The sequence below is a fragment of the Bombyx mandarina genome, chromosome 16 (genome assembly GCF_030267445.1).
Source record: "Bombyx mandarina strain Sakado chromosome 16, ASM3026744v2".
Lineage (NCBI taxonomy): Eukaryota > Metazoa > Arthropoda > Insecta > Lepidoptera > Bombycidae > Bombyx > Bombyx mandarina.
This window is the reverse complement of record NC_143222.1, coordinates 6354220-6379671: the sequence shown is the minus strand read 5'-3', so window position 1 is coordinate 6379671 and position 25452 is coordinate 6354220. Positions and strand designations below refer to the sequence as shown.

The following is a 25452-nucleotide window of genomic DNA, read 5'->3' as shown; positions in this document are numbered from 1 at the left end:
TTATATGTACCTGCTATTGAAATCCATTGTCAGAGGTAGTATTCTCTAATATATATTTTTTTTATTGCCAAGATAGGTGGACGAGCTCACAGCCCACCTTGTGTTAAGTGGTTACTGGAGCCCATAGACATCTACAACGTAAATGCGCCACCCACCTTGAGATATAAGTTCTAAGGTCTCAGTATAGTTACAACGGCTACCCACCCTTCAAACCGAAACGCATTTCTGCTTCACGGCAGAAATAGCAGGACGGTGGTACCTACCGTGCGACTCACAAGAGGTCCTACCACCAGTGAATAACATACATATTAAATATAGGTAAACCAAAAACCCAAACAAATTTCCCACGATTAAAAGTAACATGAGTGAACTCACACGAATTGAACAAAAATCACTGAAATTCATTTAAAATTTATAAAAGGTTAATAAAATTAAAAACAATAAATAGTACTAGTAAACCCATAGATATAACACACTGAGTTTTTTTGTCGGGTCTTCTAAGTGGTTCGCGATTCCGATCCGGTGGAAGATTCGCCGGAAGACCTATCCCTGGGATCATTGTTAACTAGTCATCTCAGATTGAACCCCGTGAGTTCACCTACCAATCAGCGTATAGTTAGAAGCCCTTAGGTGAACAACGATTAGCAGGAATAAAATATAAACTTAACAAGAGCCGCCAGAAACTCAAACCCTGATTCAAAGACACAGTATTCAGGTCACTGATTACTAGATTTTTACTTTCTACTTACAAATCACTGGTGTATCCAATATGAGAGAGTACAATGATAATATCAACTCCGGCTTCGGTTAGTATAGCCGCTTCTCGATTTACAGCCTGAAGTTCATCTTCCATAATGACTTGACCAATTGGCGCTGAAAACTGATGTTGTTTTTTTCTAGAACAGCTTAATCAAAGAGGTTAAATATAGCGGGGAAGTTTTGTATATTCTTCATTAAAACATTAATAAATTAATTCGAGTATTTACTGTGAATATGCACATTTTATGAAATATATGTACTAGAATATGTATGCTGGCAGGCCAAATTTTGAACATTTGCTTTGAGATTTGAGGTTAAAATCGTAATTTATTTGAATAATATAGTATTTTCTTCAATTCCCGAGAGCCGTAGCTATATATCAAAAACCACTCCAACGGCTTAATCTCGCGCTTATAATTGTCATTATATTATTTTTGACGTTTCTTCACAGATTTCGTGGACACGTAAACTGTAAAGTGTTTGAAACATTGGAAAAGCAGTTCAAATTAGGTATACCTAGTCAGGTCATAAATTCTGTCACATGTTTAATGTAAAATAATTGAAACAAGTTTATTCATTATGTAACCATTCATATACCAAAATGAACTTAACAAAACATAGATTCTTATGACACTAAAGTTTATTCAAAATGACCTCCGTGATTTTAATACAGGCCTTCAATCTGCGCGGCCAGTCGTCTATCGCAGCACGAACGAGGTCCATGTCAATATCGGCGGCTGCCTTAATCAAGGATGTCTTGAGTGACTCCAAATTCGGATGAGGCTTTGAGCACGCTTTTCCTCCAAGTGTTGCCATATCTTGTAATCTAACGGATTCAAATCTGGACTGGAGGAGGGCCAGTCTTTGTGCCGGATGAAGTCGATTTCAAGCGCCGCCAGCCAGTCTTGTGTGTCTTCGCTCTATGAGCTGGCGCCGAATCTTGTTGGAATACCCAGTGCCTGTTATTGAACATGGTATGAGAAACAGGTTCCACAAGGTTCATGAGGACTGTATTTTGATACACAACTGCATTCGTTTTTACACCTTTCTCACAAAAATGTACCTCTGTTAAGCCCCAATAAGAAACTCCCAACCATACCATGAGCGAGGATGGAAAATGACCTCGTTGGACACGCGGAATACGGTTGCTCGCTTCTTCACTACTGTGTGCGTACACTTTATCATTTTGTTTGTTGTAGCTCTCTTCTACGGTAAAAATTTTGTCATCCGAAAAAAGAATTTCCCGATATTTTTTTCCCGCGTACCGCTTCAACAAAGCGCGGCATCTCTTCAGTCTCAGGTCCATTAGACGAGCATTCAAACGATGTCCTGTTTTTCTTCGATATGCCCGAAGCCCTAAGTCTTCATTTAACACCCTTTTCACCGTGGTTCTGCTTAACCCATCTGAAGGGCCAACAGTTTCTGCTTACGTTTGGGATTTCTTTGAATTCGCGCCTTCACAGCTTTTATCACTGCTGGAGTCCTAACAGACCGAGGGCGACCACTTCTTGACCTGTCATCTACACTAGAATCTTCATTGTATCGTTTGAGGGTAAGATAAATGAATCTTTTGGTTATATTAAAATTTTCAGTATGTTAAAAATTTGAATTGTCGCGTAACCGCAACGATGCAACGCAATAACTGCAACACGGTCTTCTTTAAGCGTCCACTCCATATTTAAAAATGAGTAAAATCCTAAAAGCATACATTTTTATTTTCATGAACAATTCGAAATTCGAATTCAATAAACTTTTTTGTGGCCAGCATTCTAAAAGAAAAGTTTTTACTGTGTGACAATACTTATGACCTGACTAGGTATATATCAAACCACGAGTGCGGAAAAATCATAAGCTGTAAGCGGCGGCTAGCTTGGGTCTGCCCTTGATAGTAGATGCTTACCATCAATGGGCGTCGGCAATGCTAGAGATACAAAGGCAAACTGCTGTTTATCGTAAAATCCAGTGCGTTTAGTACGAGTTTTTTAACTTCTCGATCCCGTAAAAGTTAACTCAAATTTGTATGGGGTTGGAACAGCGCCTTTATTTTTGCCACTAGGAGCGCTGTTCCAACTGTAAGTCAACTGTACGTTACTTCTCGTATAAATAAATTAATGAATGCTATATAGTAATAAAAAAGAACGTACCACTCGCAACAAAACACCTATGATACCAATCTTCCTACCATTTCGTTCTACAATTACGTGATTTTTCACGTATGGCGTCAAAGATGGTTCAAAAGTTGTATTAACATTAGCACCTAGCATTGGGGAATTTAAACGTTCCAAATACGGCAATAGACCTTCCACTCCATGATCGAACTCGTGGTTTCCGAGTACCTGTAATTATAATTCAACAAGAAGTCATGGGGCCCTAAAGCAAGCAATCTATTCGAGTCGGAAGATCTTACAATGCAATAGACACATTGAATTACTAAATACTTGTATCATGCGTTCGTAGAATTTTTTGGTTAATGGGGTCCTTACTTTATTTCCATCACATCGATTCTTATCCATATTTCGCTGCCTCAAGAGCAATCAACAAGAGCTCAAGACAAATCAACGTGAAGACATACCAAGTCCACTGAAGTGGTATAAGAGCAACAAAATGAAGAGATGGATAGGTGGATATACTCATTTTAATCCTTTAACAAAAACGCCAGATAGCTAAGAGTGATTACTCCAACAATTACTAAATATTTATTAGGATTTTCATCAACAAGATAGTGAGTTTTATCAAGATAAAATTTTAATGACAATTAATTATCTCTTGGATCAAATATTAACTTCGAATGCTGAAACTCACGTGTGCATCATGTGGCAGCATGTTCATAAAATGTTGAGTGACATTCCATCTCAAGAAGTTGTACCAGATTGTTCCTTGGAACGTGTCCCCTCCGTTAAGAAGTAGCGAATCTGGTTCGGCTTCGAAAATCTCCATAATGGCTGTATACAGCCTAGCAAAACCACCGATGCATGGGTCTTCGGTGGGATTACAGATCGTTCCTCGTGGACTAATCTCGTCGAAGCTTAAGAACATTTAAAAGAGATATTTTTAAATTTAATTCGATCTGTAAAAAATCTTTTGAGGGTCTTAAGTATAGTTTTGGTTTTGAGGCAGAGCGTATAGTTACCCTCTAGTTACCATCACGATCTTACAACTACGGGCTGGTTTTCGGAGACACGTGTTCTCACTCACGAGACGTAGGGTATAAAAAGCTGTTTGCCCTTTAAGCCCGAAAGCATATAGCCTAAATATGACAATTTTTCTTTTAAAGATAATCTTACTTACGTCGATTTTATTATTTATCTTCAGTAAAAAAGTGGATTGATACAGAAGTAAAAACAAAAAGCTATTGTATGATTCGTATTACATATTAAGCAAAATAAATACTCACTGTGCGTGGAAATCGTTATAGTGAATGATGTTTAATTCGAAAAGCCCATTGTCAGATTGTCCCAAAACTGTGCCGAGCACTACAAGATACAAAACTAGTTTCCACATTTTCTGCATTACTTTACCGGCCCTTTTGTTTCTACGGGGACGACCAACACATGAATAAATATAGATTTAAAATATTACAGGATTTAATAACTTACGATTGTGACAACATAAATTACCTACTGATAAAGTATTATAACATGAAAATATAAAGGTAGAATTATAGCAGGTGAAATTTGTAGTATTCCTAAAGTTTTACTTCAAACTGTTTACGTGCGACCCAATTTGGTCCCTGAATTACATCTTTTGTTGGGTGGGTCGAACGACCGTCTCAATGACTCAACGTCTAAATGCCAACCCGACTTTAGTTTCGCTCGTGATGCCATACTACTATGGGCTTTGTCCGTTTTATACGCACTCAGTCACCCTCGACCTTTGGTCAGTCCTGAGATAGGAAGGCAAGTATCTGGGAGTCATCCTAGATGCACCTATGCCAATCTGCCTAAAATGTCCCTTGTTTACAAAACTTGCATACGACCCATTGCATGCGTAGGTATGCGATGAAGCGCCGTAGTTTGTGAGGAACGTCGACCCCATTAACGACTTAGTCCTCGAATCCATCAGAAAATACCTGAAGTCAGCGTCGGAACGGTACTTTGATGTGACTATGTGTCATGAAAACGCTTGAAAAGTGATTTTTCGAATTTTTAGCTTAGATCGACAGACGATCGCCCACTAAATGTTTAGCGAACATCGCTTATAGCACACTGTTCGCGACGCTGCTGACTTTGAGACATCAGTTGCATAGAGTAACAATTATCCTCGCCTTCAGACCAAAACGCATAATTGCTCCGAAACAGTAAAGAGCAAGGCTGTGGTATTCTTTTATTGCATTAGGGTGGACGAGCTCACGACCCAATTAGAAGAGTCCATAGGCATCACGTGACTGGTGCAAGCTCATAATAGGGCCTAGCATCAGCATTCAAAACATCACATCCTTACGGATCCACCAGATCCACTAACCCTTGCATTAGTCGCCTTCAGCTCTAACACTAGGAGCAGGATTAGGGACCCCGGTAACCGTGGTAGTCAAACTCTACAAAGAGTTCGACGTGCAATCTAACCTAAATGTCAACCCGTTGAGTTTCTCACTGAATCTTCTCAACGGGTCGTGATTCCGATCTGGTAGTAGATTAATTCGCGAAGCAGCTACTCTTGAGTTGTTAGGACTCCTTTGGATGCGCTCGGGTAGCTGTTAGCAAATTCCACCCCTCTTAGCAGGGCCCTTGCTCGGCCACCTGTCCTGGTGAAACTGGAAAGACCTCTGGGTTACCAGTGATCCCTCAATCATATAAAAAACTCATAACAGAAATTAGGAGGTAGTGAGAAATTGTGAGACTCCTATTACTACGAACAGTTAATGGGCATCTTCTGATGAATAAGTCAGACATATTGTTTTTATATCCTTTGTGCTTAGTGCGACTTTTTTAACGTTCTCGATAGCGTAAAAGTTAACCCAGATTTGTATGCAGTTGGAACAGCGCCCCTAACGGCAAACGTAGGCAAACGATCCCATTTCATACAAATATGAACAAACTTTTACGCTATCGAGAAAGTTAAAAAACTCGCACTAAGCACACTTGTGCATTTATTTGACCATAACCCTATGGTTATGGTCAAATAAATATGGTTATCCATACCATGTTCACAAATATATTAAGCTAAGCGTAATCTTTATTTTGGATATTCATAAGTAGCTGTTGATATGTGCATCTTATACTAAGTGTTGTGAGGTCTTTAATTATATGTCACAACAGTGGACCTTAACTATAGAGATTAATAAAAATAATAATTTACTACAATAAATTCGTTGGTTTATTAAAATTAATTATTTTAAGCATCTCTATTTTTTATCCAACAGATTATAGTTTATGGCAGCCATTTCCCAGATACATTATCAACGTTATCAAAATAAATTATGGCTGTTACGTTTGGAGTTCGTGGCGATTTTTTTTTGATATAATATTTCTAATGGTTCAAGCAAATTAATCTCAGCGGCAAGGACAAAGATAAAATCGATAAAACAAGCAATACATTTGAATTATCATCGATTACTATCGACCTTTACATATTGCCTGTCTGTTCTACCGGATGGAGTCAATTAATATTTGTTTTATTTCAATAAAGTGAATGTTGGTAAAACAACGATTTAAACAACAAAATCAAGTTTATAACTTTTTTATTGATTTGGATAGCACACGAGAACGCGGCCCTTACTTTTATACCTTTGGGAAGCTGATTAAAACTACACCTTTTTTTTTTAAATATTTATTTCTTCTATTTGTTACTGTAAAGGTTAATTACAATCATGACCAAGTTATAACATTAAAGAAGCTCCTAAAACTAAATAAAAACTCTTATTATTTTGGATTCTAACATTTTGTGTTTACAGTTTCAATTGTTACTGTATTTCGTAATTGTTCGGCTATACATATATGAAGGATATTGCCTTAGCTCCTAAGACGTAACGAAACGTGACGAAAACGTGACAAAATTATCAAGGCACTTTCAAGTTCGAGTCAACGAGTACAATGCTACAGTTTATTTCGTTTAGCGTTCATTTTAATGCCAACAATTTTCGTACTTCATATAAGGATAAGGACTCTTTAAGAGTGCTTATTTTCTTCGACAATTTTAGTATGGGACTGCGAGAGCGTATCGTACGATTGTCCCCTTCAAGTGTTTTGACAATTACCAAAGTTTAGAACGGTCAAAATATTGATGGGGACATTAGAAGTGATAGATCTTTCTAAAGTCGGTTGGTTAATTCTAGACAATAATGTTATTGCTTGACACATTCGAAAATATATTGTTTGTAAATACTAAGTATATAAAAATAAATAAAGAAAAAAACTATAAGTGTGGGTGTATGAGGTGCACAAACAGTACAAATCAACCGCTTGTTTTAGAAGTTCTTAAAAAATCCTAATTTTATAATACGCTACAGTGAGATCAGGTGTTTAAATTATATTTATGGTGTAACTTTTCTAAATCACACAGGCAGGTATAGCAATCTGTTGTCTTTTTTTTTTCTCCAAAAAATCTGCTGGTTTGTATACACAAAGAAAATAGCAACTGTAATTTTTTAATAAATAATACAATATTTCTATTATTATAACAAACAATGAAATGGTTAACTATGTTAACGTTCTATTAAAACATTATTTTTTCTAAATAAAATACAGAGTATAGAGTAAACGTTAGAAATACATATTGAGGGTAGAGCTAAGGAGCACCATCTTGTATAGGGGACCAGTTGAAAAAATGTCCATCTGTTAAAAGAACATTATTGTTCGAAGACTCACCGAAATAGCGCTAGTGTAGAAAATGGAAATTGTATGAATATAACAGTTTTAAAGAGAGTGAAGTGTGCTAGATCAGAGCCCCGAAACGATACTTTAAGACAAATATTTTTTTGTATGGAAATTAGCGACATCTTGTAACGGATGCCCCTAAGCTTATACGTTGTTAAAGTTAAGACTAGAAAAATGGCGACGATTTATGACATCATAGATTTACCTAGGATACTGCGACAGTATACTGTCAGTTGAAAACGGAACGAATTTCTCGAGTACAAGCATTAAACAGTGCTCGCAGTGTATATCGGAACATAGCCTTCACTGCAATTCAGCACATAGATAATACACATAAATTAGTTATAGATAAGCAAGCACTCAACAAAAATGTTAACGGGCGTCGGCTACTAGATGGCTTCGCTTCGATTAGTTTCTCATTGCTCCTGCAGAAGGCAGTAACATATTACCTATCCTATATTTTATTTTTAATGAAGGATTTTGTAAATTTTCAGAAACTATAAATTGTTAAAATGTAATAAATTTGTCTATAACAAATAAAGACTTGTATGATTTATTAATTATTTATTTTCTGTGTGTAATTATACTATAATTAAATACCTTAACTTCGACAACATATAAGTTTAGAGGCATCCGCTACAAGATGTCGCTAGTTTCCATACAGAAAAAATATTTGTATTAAAGTATGGCAGGTTCAAGGTCCTGCTTACGGTGTTCGCAATGCACATCGGAACATAGCCAAATTGGTGGTAACTTATGGCGGTAATTTAAAAAAAAAACCATTTGCTCCTATGGCGCCACCTTAATTGGTTCCCTTTTATTACATTTTAATATACTGAGACGGCACTCCTTCCATAGATGATATAAACAACAGCCTTAAGTAAGCTGTCCACTACGCAATCGATAGATAGCCTCTCTAAGAGTAGATCAAATAATTAATATTAGTCAATAATCGAATACAGCAATTTTATTAATAAAATTTTAATACAGCATATTTAATATCTATATATTATTCCCGCTATCCTCTTGTAGCTTACACGAAATGTTAACAAGATTAGTGAGTTAAATACAATTTAAATGCCGATGTAGCGGTATTCAGAATTTTTAGTAGAAGATTCTTTATTTTCAAGAAGTAGTTGAAAGTCATACTTAACAGCGAACAAGAGTTTTTTTTTTATAATTACACCAATGAGGCGTTTAGGTCGTGTATATCGGAATTATCTTGATCTCTGAATGTAAGTCTCTTTATCATCCACATTGAATGTAGAGTTTGATCCAACAAACAATACATTCCACCGTTTTTGTTACTTCAAAAACAGTTCTAACAAAAATAATATTAAGTTCGATTTTCGCGTGTCGTTGACATAATTAAAACTGCTTTTACGGATTAATATCGCGTTGCCTATTACAATTATAATATTTCCGAAGTTTCTAGAACTTTACAAAAAAAAAAAATTAAACAATTTTCGTGTTCTCAAACGAACACGTCGTGTTTAATAAAACAATTAATAAATCACGCGAGGTTATACAGTAATAGTAGTTTTAATTGGTTCCGCATATTGATTAATACATTTTTATATTTAAAAATAGATTAAAAGTGTTACGAAAAAGCACAAAAGCCCAACACAAAATCAACGTTGTTTAAAATATAACTTTTGCTGTTTCTAAAGTATTCTAACACAACGATGAAATAATTCACTTAGTGCACTGACATACAAAGCTACCTATAGTTTCTAGTGTATTTATGTACTTCGACTTTTATATTGATTTCCTTAAACATTCGCTTTAAGAACCGTTTTTTTCTTTTTCAATACACAAAAATCAATAATACTTGTGAAAGCAATAATTTTTAATACAAATGATTCTTTCCAGAACGTAATTACTAGAAGTGTTTGTTAAATATATAAATTAAATCACATTTTCTTTGTCAAAATCTACAAATCGTTGATATTGTTCTATTAGTGATGAACAATGACGTCACCGTTCAAGAGTAGGGCGTGCGCGGGTTCACGTTGATCATTTCAGTTGTGCTGTAAGAGATATTAATAAAAATGAATTTCTATTATATTCATACATATATAGATGCAAACTAGATGTTATCTTACACTCCAACATACCAGAAATAGCGTAAAATGATAATCAACAAACAACAATAAAGGAAAATTCAATAATATTAATTATTTATCGGACTAAATAGTTTTGTGTTCTGTAATGATTACAAATATTACTATATAGCTAACATTAACATTGAATCTGTCTACGTAGGTAACTCTAAATATTTTTTTTCGTTTTGTACAGTATACAATACTTGTTGACAAACAAATTTAATTAAAGATCTTCGTCGAAATTCTTCAAATTACAACTAAGCAAGCCTAGCGATATTGATAAAAGCGTTTGATTCCGCCGCTGCCAATCAAACGATACGGCAGTATCTACATTTTGTACATAGATTTTTGTTAATTTCATAAACTCACAGGACTTGTGTATTCGGTTCGCGTATGTAGTACGTTTGGGGTGTTGGATATCTAAATGAAACCAATTTTCTTTTAAATCCGATATTACATTAGCTTAGACGAATCCGTCTGCTTTATTGAAATAATGATTTAAAAGTATTTTAGAAGATCAAATTCAATGTAACAAAAACTGGGAATCTGTATTTTTTTTATTGCTTAGATATTGCTTATTAGCCCACCTGGTGTTAAGTGGTTACTGGAGCCCATAGACATTTACAACGTAAATGCGCCACCCACCTTGAGATATTATAAGTTCTAAGGTCTCAAGTATAGTTACAACTGCTACCCCACCCTTCAAACCGATACGCATTACTGCTTCACGGCCGAAACGGGCAGGGTGGTCCTACCACCAGTAATTACGCTAATTATAATTTTGCGGGTCTGATTTTTATTACACGAGTTTTTTTTTATTGCCTTTGTAGGCAGACGTGCATACGGCCCACCTGATGGTGAGTAGTTACCGTTGCCCATGGACTTCAGCAATGCCAGGGCCAGAGCCAAGCCGCTGCCTACCGAAAAGTACCGAGGTTATTCCTTCACCGTGGAAGTCAATCGTGAACATTTGTTGAGTACGTATTTCATTGAAAAAAATTGGAATCCTGGAATTGGAAATTGGTCTGGGATTCGAACACCGATGCATCGCTCAATACGAATGCACCGGACATCTTATCGTTTAGGCCACTACGATTTGAAGTAGTTTCTAGATGATAAGCTATCATGAATCTAGCAATGAAGTGTTCATGGCCTAATGTTTAAGTCGATAAGACGCCCCGTATATCCGTATAGTGATGCGGCAATGCCCATGTTCAACTCCTGCGGTACTTATTAACAATTTATACGTTGAAGGAATCGCATCGTGTAGTAATCAAACTAGTAAACCCGATTAGGTAAAATCATTCCACATGTTTCTGCCGCAAATAAGACACGAGTTGCGGTTTTGAAAAAATGATTGAAACTTCTACCGCTTATCTTTTAGGCAAATAACTAGCAATGCGTGATAGAGAAAATCCGACATAATAATATATGATTTTCTCGATTGTTCAAATATCGTAATGATGCTCGATGACATTTTGTTTCTGTCAAACTAGTTTACATACACTTTTTAATTTTTATCTTAATCGATTTTTCGGAATCGATTGTTGACTCGATTGAAAATTTCCGTTTCACTTTTTAATATACTTTGGAATCGATCATTGAATTAACCCACAGACACAGCCCACTGAGTTTCTCGCCGGATCTTCTCAGTGGGTCGCATTTCCGATCCGGTGGTAGATTCTGCGAAGCACTGCTCTTGCTAGAGCCAGTGTTAGCGAAACACCCAGTTTGAGCCGCCCTGACAGCTCACATACACGCTAGGGTAACGCTGATATACTCTCTCAAGGCCCTCATGGTCATAGACAAAAAAAAATGAAACTTACCTCTTGGAACATCTGACGTGTATGACGAGTAGCACTATACCCAGTAAGAGGCACAGGGTACCGACGACAACATAAGCCACTCCTAAGAACGGATTCTTTCCCCCCAGCAACGATGTGGTCGAAATTATAAATGATTTCGTCCCATGGAAGTCAACTACTGGGTAATCTATGACAAATATACATATTATATTGCACCTTTAGAACTGAAATGGCTTAACTAGAAATTTTAAGAAAATGACGATTTATAAACATTTATTCTAACAGTTTATAAAATTAAAATTTTAAAATTAAATGTTAAATTTAAAATTTTCGACTCTTTTATTATAAATCAAGCGCTACTTTAAACTTTAAGATATGCGCTTTAAGGCTTAAAATCGAAACTGAAAAATTACAATTCATCAATTACGTTTTTGGTGTGTACCAAAAGACAAGAATGTTCGACGACAGCGACGCTGATCATTATGATACGAAGCTACTATTTTATTTTAGTTTGTAAATTGCAATTATGAATCTACAGTGAATAATAACCGCTTAATTTAACCAAGTGAGCCGTGAGCTCCATCACCGATTTACACAATATAAATTGTTTTATGTTAAATTCCGAACAATAAGCCGATGCGGTAGGCAGCGGCTTGGCTCTGCCCCTGGCATTACTGAAGTCCATGGGCGACGGTAACCACTCACCATCAGGTGGGCCGTATGATCGTCATAAAAAGGGCAGTAAAAAAATTTAATAAAAAATACCATTTTAAAACATGGATTGGTTTAATTAACAAGCAATTAGTCTATACTAATATTATAAAGAGGAAAGATTTGTTTGTTTGTTTGTTTCGAATAGGCTCCGAAACTACTGGACCGATTTGAAAAATTCTTTTTCCATTAGAAGCAGACATTGTCCCTGATGAACATAGGCTACTTTTTTTAAAAAAAAAATTTTTATTTTTTTATTTTTTTATTTTATGTGTGTTTTAATGTTTCCGAAGCGAAGCGAGGGCGGGTCGCTAGTGTCCAAATAAATTTCGTTACTTTAATATTATAGCATAGAAGCAATTTCTAGAATAAAGTGAACTAGATTACTTACTGTAGTCGACTTTGAGAATATACGGGCCTTTGACGAGTCCACCACCGAACCCTACCTGGCTGTGGTCCACGCGCCGATACAACTTGCGGAATGTCGGCAGGGCGGCTGTGCGCATCCACACGATCAAGTCTTCATTCTATTAGATCAAAATTAATATATAGTATTAATATGAAGTGGTCGTGGCCTAAAGGATAAGACGTCCGGTGCATTCGTATGTAGCGATGCATCAGTGTTCGAATCCCGCAAGCAGACAGGTACCAGTTTTTCCAATGAAATACGTACTTAACAAATGTTCACAATTGACTTCCGCGGTGAAGGTATAATAACATCGTGTAGTAAAAATCAAACCCGCAAAATTATAATTTGCGTAATTACTGGTGGTAGGACGTCTTATGAGTCCGCACGGGTAGGTACCACCACCCTGCCTATTTCTGCCGTGAAGCAGTAATGCGTTTCGGTTTGAAGGACAGGGCAGTCGTTATAACTATACTGAGACCTTAGAACTCATGTCTGAAGATGGGTGGCGCATTTACGTTGTAGATGTCTTTGGGCTCCAGTGACCACTTAACACCAGGTGAGCTGTGAGCTCGTCCACCCATCTAAGCAATAAAAAAATACCACAAATGGACTGGCAACGTTTATGGATTAGACATTATTGTGAATGTTTCATTATTACTGAGTTGCAGATGAAACACGAGCGAAACAAATGTTTGAGTTTTATTTAGTTAATCACTACATAGTATAAAACAAAGTCACTTTCTCTGTCCCTATATCTGTCCCTATGTATGCTTAAATCTTTAAAACTACGCAAAGGATTTTGATGCGGTTTTTTTTTAATAGATAGAGTGATTGAAGAGGAAGGTTTATATGTATAATAACATCCATTAAATAGTGGAGAAATCAATAATAAATTACAGTTTCCGAAGCGAAGCGAGAGTGGGTCGCTAGTATTATTATAAAAGAAAAATTTATATTCCCCATTTGATTCCCAGGCAGAAGTATTATATTATTATTCACCTATGAATTTCGCGATGAACGAATGATTGTTGTCAGTGATACCGCGGCTCACTACCAGCTTTTGTTGGTTTAGAATACAACTTTACTCGTGTTAAGATGAACAAAAAGTAATTTAGATGCCGTGGCGTAAACATAGCATGGTGGTGGTTCATTTTCAACGGTATGCGGCTCGCTAAAGTATATTAACATTCACGTGCCCTTGACCTCTTTGGTCGCCCCAATCCTGACCAATTAGGGGCTGACTCCTAAAAGAAACAGTTTTGGGGGTTAACGACAGCAGGGAAGACCTTCAACCGTGAAAATGGTTGGTAGATCGACGGCCTGAATGTTATTCGGAACTCATACATACCTATGCAAACTTATCTTGAAAATGTCGTTCAGTGAGATTCAGGCATCCGTCAAATATCTTGTTTTTTATGATAGCTACCTGCTATACAAGTGATACTTTAGCCCTAAAGCAATCAACATACAATAATTGCCAACACAACCCAGTGAGATAAGATATCAAGAAGAATTCTTACCTGAAAACCGTTGTTATCAGGATTGCCGGGATCTAACTGCCAAATGTTGACACGCCAATTCACTGGCTTTGTAAAGTTTGCAAATGCTGTAATAAAAATAATATAATCAAAAAGTTTATTCATTTAATAGGAATAAAATAATATCAAGATTATAGATACTGTTGTTGAACGGGGTTCTTACAACAATTTTTACATTTAATGGGTTCCCGATATTACACTGTTTATAATGTAGATAGTAGCCGCGAAAGTTTGAAGCAATTAGGGATGTCGCGATTTTTAACAGTTTTCAGAAAAATAATATAATATTATGGACCCTCGAATTTGTCATATTGATATCTCGTGCATAAATATGCAGGTCATTACGTATGTACGATAAGTTGGCCTTTAATTTTTACTTATTTTTACTGCATATTGATCGCTTCGCTCGCATCGCTGCGCATCGCTCGCTAGTTATTTTCAGACTCAGGCGAACATTAATATGGTGGTAGGTTGTGTAAGAAAGAGCTGACAAATCCTCATAATATTTTTCGTTCAACATACTGAGGAAATAATCCCTTCATAAACAAAAAGGTTCCGATCGATCCGTGAGATAGAGATTATCGATTATTCAAACTTCTTCCGTGCTCAGAGGGAAGTACCATCAAACGTGGCATTTTAGCGGTAGGCAGCGGCTTGGCTCTGCTCCTGGCATTGCTGAAGTCCATGGGCGACGGTAACCACTCACCATCAGATGGCCGGTATGCTCGTCATAACAAGGGCCATTAAAAAAAATTGGTAGCCACGTGAAATCGGACCTTTGCTACATAGTGGCAACGAATCAATAGCATCCCATAAAACATATTCAGTTCTATACAAAACGAAAAGTCAACCAAGTGATATTTAGCCGCAAAGGCGTGAGGTAATAACAGCCTTGACCTAATAATTTTATTACAGTGGCAAAGTACCCGACACACCTTGAAGCTTTAGTTCAGACATGATTTTCATGAAAAAATAAACGATTCTAGACAAACCACTGCCACTGTTGTTACATGGTTCATCTTTAAAGTTATTCAATTCAAATACTAAAGGGTTGAAATTGACAATGATTTATTATTTTTTAATTAAGGATATTAGTCAACCTAGAAATATACCTGTACTTTGTTATATTTCTGCCACAAATCCATCATTCATTATTTTAATATCTAGGGGTTCCAGTAACTTCTTCGCTTCATGTGAATCAAGTTATATGTACCTGCTATTGAAATCCATTGTCAGAGGTAGTATTCTCTAATATATATTTTTTTTATTGCCAAGATAGGTGGACGAGCTCACAGCCCACCTTGTGTTAAGTGGTTACTGGAGCCCATAGACATCTACAACTTAAATGCGCCACCCACAATGGGTTCTAAGGGGTCTGCGTTGGGTGATGGACGAGCTCACAGCCCACCTGGTGTTAAGTGGTTATTGGAGCCCATAGACATCTACACGTAAATGCGCCACCCGCCTTGAGATATAATTTCTAAGGTCTCAGTATAGTTACAACGGCTGTCCCCCCTTTCAAACCGAAACGCATTACTGCTTCACGGCAGAAATAGTCAGGGCGGTGTTACCTACCAGTGCAGACTCACAAGTGGTCCTACCACACCAGTAAATCTAAGCTTAATAAAGAAAAAAACATAACACAGACATGTACTGTCCCAGTTCTACCTACAGAGGTAAAAAGAGTAAGTTACCTTCTTCGAGATTGCCTTCTGGGTTCCGGAACTTGATCCTCTTATCGGATGCCCAGGCAATACCAGTTCGTAGTACAGGAACATCGCCATTCGATTCCACGGAATGCAATGTAAGTGTATCTGCATGGAAAAAGAAATATTGGTTGACTAGCTGACCCGGCAGACTTCGTAGTGCCTCAATCGGTAAATAAAAGACCTAAACTTTTGTATAAAATGAACTTAAAACAAACAAAAGGAACCCGTCCGACGGGGGACACATCAAAGGAAAAACAAAATTTGTTATTTTTATTTAATTCCGAGAATTTTCATATTTATCTACCTTTTAAACCTTCTCTGGACTTTCACAAATAATTCAAGACCAAAATTATCCAAATCGGTCCAGCCGTTTTCGAGTTTTAGCGAGACTAACGAACAGCAATTAATTTTTATATATAGAGATAGAATATAGATATAGATAGAAGAAGAAGATATTTGCACAAATATTGTACACTTTTGTGTGTAATTTCGATACCTATACTTTTTACTGATAGAAGGAGTAAAATAGTTTTGAAACCGACCAGAATTTTTACATCAGAATGGAAATGTTTATAAGATATTGTGAACACACTTAAAATTATACTAAGTATATTATTATAGTTAAAATATGATTATTCATTCTCATGAAGAAGACATTTATACACATAAACAGTAATTTTTCAGCAACATTTACATCTTATATTATTGACTATTAGAAAAAGGGATACATAAAATTTCAATCCTTTTATATCAATATAAATATTATTTAAAAACTATAAAACTGTGTATCTCTAGAAAATACAAACGCCATTAAAAATTACCTTGAATAAGTATACAAAACTGAAACTTCATAAAATTTTGTTTTGATTACCTACATGCATGTAGCTGTTTGACTCAAGGATTTATAGTTCTATATTTAAAAGTGATATAATATTCGCAAAATTATCAACTTTTATAAATAGGATTTGTAGACCAAAACTATAATATGTTTAATGTTGAATTAAAAAATTTCAATACTATTTCTTTGTCATTGCTTGCTGTGATCAGTGATTCTATACGGCTCTGACACGCAAGTGCTGCATAGTTTTACCTTCAAAATTATTATAATTTACAAATTTACACTATTAATATAGGCAAATTAACAATTTTAAAACTATTCTTTTTCATTGGGTGCAGTCAAATATTAAAATCTTTAACGGTGTGTCGAGGAAAAGGTTAACACTCATAGCTCTAGATGCTCTTATGACTCACCTGATATTATGTGGTTACTGGAACCTACACCTCACAATGTGAATGCTTACTTAAAGGAGCTATTGCCATATGAAATATTTTAAATTATAATCATTACGTACCATTGAACAAAGAGTTAGCTATAGCTCCACAAGGTGCTATTGGTTTCATTACTCCATTTTCTTCAGCACGTGCAAATGGATCACAATCAGAAGATGGAGTTAATGACAGGCGGCCTAAAAGCTGATTGTCATCCCTGATTGGAAAATGCATTCATATTTATTAATAATAATAATAATATTATAACTTTATTTAACACCACATGTACAGAGTAAGCATATCGACGCTTGAAAGGAAAACGTGACTAAGCGACAATGTGTGAACTCTACAGTAGACTAATTTAAAGTTTAAATACCTGAAAAAAATCCTATTTTAACGAATCTAGTTGTAAGATTTTAGTAGACCTAGAATTTTTTTTTTTTTTTTGCGCATCGAATATGATTATTGCCTATAATTTATGTACAAAGCAGTTATTGTTGCTTAGTCACGTTTGCGTTTCAAGCGTCGATATAAAACAAATAATAGACGGTGACATAAATTGGTGTTGACATAAATATTAATTTTGGAAACTAGTTTATATATTAACATCAAAATTAAAGTCTGAACCTATAACTAAAATACCTAGTCAGGTCATAAATTCTGTCACATGTTTAATGTAAAATAATTGAAACAAGTTTATTCATTATATAACCATTCATATACCAAAATGAACTTAACAAAACATAGATTCTTATGACACTAAAGTTTATTCAAAATTACCTCCGTGATTTTGAATACAGGCCTTCAATCTGCGCGACCAGTCGTCTATCGCAGCACGAACGAGGTCCATGTCAATATCGGCGGCTGCCTTAATCAAGAATGTCTTGAGTGACTCCAAATTGGGATGAGGCTTTGAGCACGCCTTTTCCTCCAAGTGTTGCCATATCTTGTAATCTAACGGATTCAAATCTGGACTGGAGGAGGGCCAGTCTTCGTGCCGGATGAAGTCGATTTCACGCGCCGCCAGCCAGTCTTGTGTGCTCTTCGCTCTATGAGCTGGCGCCGAATCTTGTTGGAATACCCAGTGCCTGTTATTGAACACGGTATGAGAAACAGGTTCCACAAGGTTCGTCAGTACTGTATTTTAATACACAACTGCATTCGTTTTTACACCTTTCTCACAAAAATGTACCTCTGTTAAGCCCCAATAAGAAACTCCCAACCATACCATGAGCGAGGATGGAAAATGACCTCGTTGGACACGCGGAATACGGTTGCTCGCTTCTTTACTACTGTGTGCGTACACCTTATCATTTTGTTTGTTGTAGCTCTCTTCTACGGTAAAAATTTTTTCATCCGAAAAAAGAATTTCCCGATATTTTTTTCCCACATACCGCTTCAACAAAGCGCGGCATCTCTTCAGTCTCAGGTCCATTAGACAAGCATTCAAACGATGTCCTGTTTTTCTTCGATTTGCCAGAAGCCCTAAGTCTTCATTTAACACCCTTTTCACCGTGGTTCTGCTTAACCGCATCTGAAGGGCCAACAGTTTCTGCTTACGTTTGGGATTTCTTTGAATTCGCGCCTTCAAAGCTTTTATCACTGCTGGAGTCCTAACAGACCGAGGGCGACCGCTTCTTGACCTGTCATCTACACCAGAGTCTTCATTGTATCGTTTGATGGTACGATAAACGAATCTTTTGGTTATATTCAAAATTTTCAGTATGTTAAAAATTTGAATTGGCGCGTAACCGCAACGATGCAACGCAATAACTGCAACACGGTCTTCTTTAAGTGTCCACTCCATATTTAAAAATGAGTAAAATTCTAAAAGTATACATTTTTATTTTCATGAACAATTCGAAATTCGAATTCAATAAACTTTTTTGTGGTCAGCATTCTAAAAGAAAAGTTTTTACTGTGTGACAATACTTATGACCTGACTAGTTATATGTATGTAATTTAAAATACAGCATGGACTTTACTGTTTTGTATATGAATTTACCTTTTAACAATAACTAAAGGAGAGTAAATTATTGGAGTGTATGTGTGCCAATTTTGCATGCTTTACAGCCCTTTAAATAATATATCACGTACGATATACAGGGTGTCCCAAAAAGGATAAATCAAGAAGACTATTTTATTGTTTATATGGGGGATGATCTCACGGCCCAACTGGTGTTAAGTGATTTCCAGAGCCCATAGACATCAAAAATGTAAATGTCGCCCCCACCTTGAGACACTTACAAGAGGCTCTACCACCAATTTCTAATTTTATATTAATACTTATTAGTATTTTTAAAGCAGTCAAGTTTTTGTTTTATTAATAGTTTATAGTTTATATAATATATGGAATTCTTAGATAAAAATGTATATACCTGGATTTTACATATCGTCTGTGATTCTGGTAATAATTGGTCAGTCCATAATAGAAATAAACTTCTCCTTTGAAGTCCTCAGTAAGATTGAAGGGAAGATGACAAGTGCATATTTCTTCAGTGTTGTTTTTTAAAAAATCTGCACATGTGACATTCATATCATCTTTCATGCAATAGGTGTAGTCAATAACATGCTCTTTAACCTGTAAGTTATTTATACTTTAATAATAGAAATTTGATATAATATTATATTATATTATTCTTGAAATCATTAAGACCCTTGAATTCTACTCTGTAACATTGATAACATTTTTTATTTATTTATATTCTTTATTAGAGCTATACACCTATTAGGTTAAGGGTAGTTGATAACATTGAATCAGATAACTACTAGTTTTAAGTTTAGTTTTTTGCTGGGTGAAGCAGGAAGAGAAATATGCAAGTGAGAGTAAGATAAATGTAAATGTTACTAGAAAAAAAAAGCTTCTGTTGGATTCTAGTAGAAATATAGTATTATAACAATGTCAGTAGTACCAAACATTTAAAAGAAACTTTATAGAGTGCTATTAATAAATTCTCATAATACACTGAATAATAGCTAATATAATTGCCAGCTCTAATTTGGTGACGAGTAACGTAACAACGGTCGAACAACGTAACGTAAAAACATACCTCATCAGAAAAGTAGAGCAGACCTATCCCGACTGGTATAAAAGCGATTCCGATTACAAAGAACGTAGGTAGCACAGTTCCAGCAGTCAGGATTGGTTGCCATGCAGGTAGACGTTGCTGCTTAAAAGCAGATTCTACAAAAAGCCCGTGTTTTAACAATCAATATATCATCAAGGTTAATTTGGTAGCAAATTAACAGATTCTCTTACCAGCAGGTCGTCTTGACTTTACATTTTGCTCCGACGTATCACTAGACGTCGCCATGGTTTTTTAAGAATTATGTGTATTAATTAGTTTTTTAGGAATTACCAGGTAAAACCAATAAATTGAACTTTCACAGTCATTGCATCAAACAAATTTGATAAAAATTAAGTTTATCATACCAGAAATTGACATTTGACAGTTTTGAGTTTTCACTTTCCTATCGGGCTCGGTTTTTTTGTATTATTTTATTCAGCAACAGAGAATCCCATTCCTATATCTATTTTTTTTATATTGTTTGAGATGAATTGACCGCCGTAGATATTGGGTTCGGTGAAGTGAACACCGTAGTTAAAGGATGAAACGAAATGAAATAACCTTTGAAATATTGAGAGTTTATTGAGTGTTAGATAGATTTTTTGGAAACCCCTAACATCATGTTTAGCGACTTGGTAACGATTTGCAGCCTGTATACTGTCATCGATACTACACGGTTAATAAAGCACCGTCATTTCAAGCAAGTTTTCAAGCAATTAAACGGCTGTCTGGTGTAGTGGTAAGTGACATGGTCACTACACAAGGGGGTCGCGGGTTCGAATCCCGCCAAGGGAAGATATTTGTATGAGAAATATAAATGTCTTTCCAGGGTTATAGGTGTATATTAAATATACGTATGTGTATAATAAAAATATTATATTTATTTCCGTTATCTGGTACTTGTAACACAAGTTCTTTACGAACTTAGCACGGGACTAGTTAACGTGGCGTGATTGTTTAAAAAAAGAAAGAAAGAAAGAAATTCATTAAACGGTTAGATGTGCAGAAACAGCAAATTAATCAAATAAAATAGTTATCATAATTTAATACTTCACCTTCCGGTTAAAAGTGTATGCAGATTCAAAACATTACCTGACTACCAACCGTCAAAAAAAAATTGGGACCTTGTGTTCCCAATTTTAATCACCTGAGTCAGTTTTCATCATAGATAACTCACTCAATATTTATGAGTTCTCATCTTTACCTTCTTTCATACTTCTGTGAGTTTTCTGATCTATTCGTGGAGTTTAATAACAGGGGGGTGCAACTCCCATACAAAGGAAAAGAACATTCAACTAGCGTCATCTTTAGGAACCGGCGAGGTCATTTTTGAAACGTTTTGGCCTTAATGAACTAATAAACTCACTAGATGGCAGATACGAGTTCTGACTCAATAAAAAAGGTTAGCGTACTTTGAAGCAGTGCTTCCATTTTTAGGGAATTCTCCCTTTTTTAGGGAAAAATAGCTGATATTTTGGATGATAAAGACAATTTAAAAAATATAAAAAGCAAAGCCTATACTAGTAACTGTTGTGAATTTTAAAATAAACGGTTTTTAAAGTAAAACAATGAACATTTTATTTTATGGAGAGAGAATGACATTAAGTCGAGTTGACAAGTAAAAGAATAAAACAGAGTTGTGTATAAAAACTAATAAGAAGGTTTGATTCAACAGTAACCCTCTAGTAAAGTAAATCATAGATTAAGCCACTGCTTTTTTCTTAGGGTTTCCCCAGAATCCCAATAAGTATAATCCGCCAAACTTTTATTTACCTATTTTCGTTGATGTCACCAGAACTTACTTGTATTGTAATATACAGGTACTTCATGTACCATGAAAGATTATCATGGTAATTTCATTTACGAAAACCTTGTAATTGTCATTTCACTTTTGCTAGCAGTTCCTTCTTCAAAGACTGAGGTGGAAAGATTATTCAGTGTTCTCAAATGTAAAAACTGACAAAAGAAACAGGCTTTCTAATGAAACCCTGAACGGCTTGCTTCATAGAAAGTTCCCAACTTTGCCAGCAAACAATTGCTCAATTTTAGAACCGAACAGTGTTAGGTTGCGTGCAGCAAAAGAATATAAAAGAAATGCGTCGACTTCCTTGAAAATTCTAATCCTATAGATCTATGATCTTCTGGGGGCGTTTATATTATATATACCTACATTAAATAATATGCTGTGGTTTATTTTCTGTATTTTATTTATGCTTTCTATATAAAGGATTTATGAAAGTTGTCTAGGAAATTTTAGGGATAAATTCAAAAGAAACTAGGGTAAAATGTGTTAAAAAAAACTTAAGTGGAAACACTGCTTTGAAGTTTTCAAAATTCCAGGGCCGTAAAACAATCTCAAAAAAAAAAAAAGTTTTCAAAATGTCGTAACGATTTAATTTTTTAAATCGTTTTTTTTTGGTCTTGGTGTGAGTTATTTTACGTTGTAGTATTAATTTAGAGCATCTTTTAGCTTTATGAGAATATTAGACGATTAGACATTGAGAAACTCTGTTTTGAATTCTCTTTAGACATAACTTGGTTCCAATACTTTTTTCTTCGTTAGCGTTTCGTAAGCCTGTGTAACTATTTTCGTTTCTTACAGAAAGTTTATTATTAAAAATCAGCATGCCTCGAAGATCGAAAATGAAATGCTATTTCGGATGTCTTGATAACGGTGAGTTTACACTATTTTCCCGGTATGTTATTTGCTAACAGAATTATTATTCATAATATAATTAAATGAATTAGCACCAACTAATGGTCCTTCCTATTTCTGCTGCCTAGCTATCATATATGTTAAGTTTGATTAAAACAGTCGGTGTTAAGTCTCGTACTATCACACACACAACTCAGATAATAAAATTGTCTCGAGTGGGTGGAAGTATTTATGTTTTGCAACTCAGCGTATTATATGCTTATTGTCAAGTGGGCCCGAACTAGTTTTTTGGAATGATCAATCAGTCATGCTTTCCTGTTTAAATAAAATACAGCACAATTGATCTCACATCCAAAGTTAGATGATGGCATTCACATTTTGTTTCCTGGTGTTTGATAACCAAGTTACACCAAGTGGCCTGTGACCACGTTCATCCTTCTACCCAATATAAAATAATGTTTTTATTTTTGTAGACAAAGGTTTGATAATGACAAAATTTTATGGGAAAATTATAAGGAGCACTAAAATGTCTGAAACATGAAAAGATTGATGCACTATATTTGAACCAGAACGTGTTATGTAATATATTAATTTGTAAGTATGATTACATTAACACTAAATTTTTCATGGTCGTATTTTTTCAATATTTGTTACATACTTAAGATACTTTGTTTCTCCGTTTCAGAAGAGAAACTGATTCAGCAAGGAATGTGAACTCACAAGGGATCTTAATTTTTTTTAAATATGTTTATAATTTATAAATTAATAGATGAAATAGTTCATAAGATCTAAATTGATGCCAATTTTGTTTTAAAATAGGTTGTTTAGTTCTTATAGTTATACTATTACGTTTGAATAGATGTAATTAGTAAGTTAGTAATATATGAAAATACTGATATAAATTTTTGTAAATGAGCTTTTGTAAATTCTACGAGAAGATGATTTTAATTAATGATCAAAAGTCAACGATCTTCAAAAGCATTATTTGCAATTATTTAGATTAACTGTGGAATATATTTGCTAACTTGTGTTTTCTGTATGAGCAGATATAAATGAAAATGCCCAAACATGATTATGTTTCTTACATTTTCATTATGTGAAATCAATATGCTTGTGACTGAGTATATTAATAATTTATTAAAACTTAAGTGATAGACAGCAACCCCTATGACACTGCTGAAGTTTATAAGCACTGGTGACCACTTATCATGAGCCGGGTTGTGTGCTCGTCTGCTGTTGAGTGCAATAAAAATTTTCGAGACCCTTTCTATTATTTAGATGTAATATTAATGTACATTTAATTTGGATTAAAAGATAAATTTACATTTTATGTTTGCATGTGTATGTTTATAATTCATTTGCATGTAACGAACATCAGTTTCTTTTGTAACAAAATGCAAACTAATGGTTTGTAATGAATGTAATTAACTTTAAGATGATTTTCTTTCAATCTGCTGTTTGTTTCATCTAGTATTACCAAAGCTAAAGCATCAGAAACGTCAGAATAGAAATAATTTAGTTAAAGAATAAAAGTATAACTATTGTAATCATGTCTAAGATTACTATAAGTGTCATTAAGTACAAACTATCAATATTTAAGAGTACTTTAAATCATCATTACATTTTTTAAACATTTTTTGTTTTTTTTTTGTTTTTCAAATCATGTAACAAAACGTTTGTGCAGAACAAAATGTCACATGTTATGAACATGATTGTGGGTTGATCGTTTCTTAAATTTCTAAATGTTTATAAGAATGCTAAGAATAATTTAGTATTCACTTTAGTGTGTGTATTATCTCTACAATGCTAGTTTAAATGACAATTATTGTATGACGAAGCATTGGTAGTATTTATAGATGTAATATTTTCATACAAGGTCATGATCTGTCACGATCAACTTTAAGCAAGAACTGCTATCATTAAGAAACAAATTTATTAAATTTAATTCAAATTGTCTACTATGTTTATAATGGAAAGCTGACATGTTTATATTTCGCACAAATGACTTAATTGACATTGAATGATTTGATTATCTAGACTTAATTAACTTTTAGATAACTTTCGATTTAATGTTAATAAGTACGCTAGTAGGATTAATCTAGAGGAGTTATTGTTATTCGAAGTTTTATACAATTGTACGTTCATACAATCTTTTAACCGAAAATTGTTTGTAATATAGGGAAATTAAATAGCTTACAGAGAATTACAGCTTTTTATTTTAAAAAACTGTTTTCTCTCTGTATGAAAAGATCTTATCGATTAGAATGCTGAACACAATCAAACATTCCTTAATATCTCATAAGTACTACCGGGAATTCCAGCGATTCTAAACGATAAGATTTTTTCATAAAGAGAGTTATTAAAAATATTAAAATTACTAAAAAAGCCACCTGGTGGGGGGTAGGGAGACTAATAATCGACCGTAGCGACGCCTGCTGGACCGGGCTTTAACTAAAGCAAAAATAAAAATGAGAGTTGCGCATCTATCTCTAATATATTAAGTGTATAATCTATGGTTTAATAACGACACATTGAATATTTATAGGCCATTGTAGAAAACTTCGTTCAGAAAACTTCATCAGATGGCTCAAAATAGATGATTTATTTTATA

General features: G+C 34.9%; 2 protein-coding genes and 1 long non-coding RNA gene across 3 annotated transcripts; 1 reads left to right on the top strand and 2 right to left on the bottom strand.

Moving 5' to 3' along the window:
- Positions 1-745: 745 nt before the first annotated feature.
- On the bottom strand, positions 746-4849 carry LOC149501289 (apyrase-like). Its single transcript, XM_089733938.1, has 4 exons — positions 4154-4849; positions 3562-3784; positions 2904-3095; positions 746-880 (listed from the first exon to the last, which is right to left on the bottom strand). Exons 1-4 carry the CDS (start codon positions 4267-4269, stop codon positions 746-748), a joined length of 666 nt encoding a protein of 221 aa, XP_089590064.1. The 5' UTR covers positions 4270-4849.
- A 1771-nt stretch (positions 4850-6620) lies between these two features.
- On the bottom strand, positions 6621-20699 carry LOC114246807 (cell cycle control protein 50A). The gene is made up of 9 exons (XM_028179506.2): positions 20377-20699; positions 20168-20301; positions 19496-19698; positions 17201-17334; positions 15834-15953; positions 14122-14207; positions 12584-12719; positions 11503-11668; positions 6621-9601 (listed from the first exon to the last, which is right to left on the bottom strand). Exons 1-9 carry the CDS (start codon positions 20429-20431, stop codon positions 9556-9558), a joined length of 1080 nt encoding a protein of 359 aa, XP_028035307.2. The 5' UTR covers positions 20432-20699; the 3' UTR covers positions 6621-9555.
- A 1836-nt stretch (positions 20700-22535) lies between these two features.
- On the top strand, positions 22536-25044 carry LOC149501288 (uncharacterized). Its single transcript, XR_016324316.1, has 4 exons — positions 22536-22611; positions 22788-22859; positions 23315-23435; positions 23527-25044. It is a non-coding gene; the product is annotated as an uncharacterized LOC149501288 (long non-coding RNA).
- Positions 25045-25452: the final 408 nt, after the last annotated feature.

Excerpts from the sequence above, each read along its gene's own strand:
- LOC114246807 (XM_028179506.2), bottom strand. The coding sequence starts at position 20,431 with ATGGCGACGTCTAGTGATACGTCGGAGCAAAATGTAAAGTCAAGACGA. Across the intron at positions 15,954-17,200 it reads AGCTAACTCTTTGTTCAATG|ATACACTTACATTGCATTCC; the intron begins GTACGTAATGAT and ends TTTTCCATGCAG. Across the intron at positions 12,720-14,121 it reads CTGATAACAACGGTTTTCAG|AATGAAGACTTGATCGTGTG; the intron begins GTAAGAATTCTT and ends TTGATCTAATAG.
- LOC149501289 (XM_089733938.1), bottom strand. The coding sequence starts at position 4,269 with ATGCAGAAAATGTGGAAACTAGTTTTGTATCTTGTAGTGCTCGGCACA. Across the intron at positions 3,096-3,561 it reads TGCTGCCACATGATGCACAC|GTACTCGGAAACCACGAGTT; the intron begins GTGAGTTTCAGC and ends TTATAATTACAG. Across the intron at positions 881-2,903 it reads TAGGTGTTTTGTTGCGAGTG|TTTTCAGCGCCAATTGGTCA; the intron begins GTACGTTCTTTT and ends AAACAACATCAG.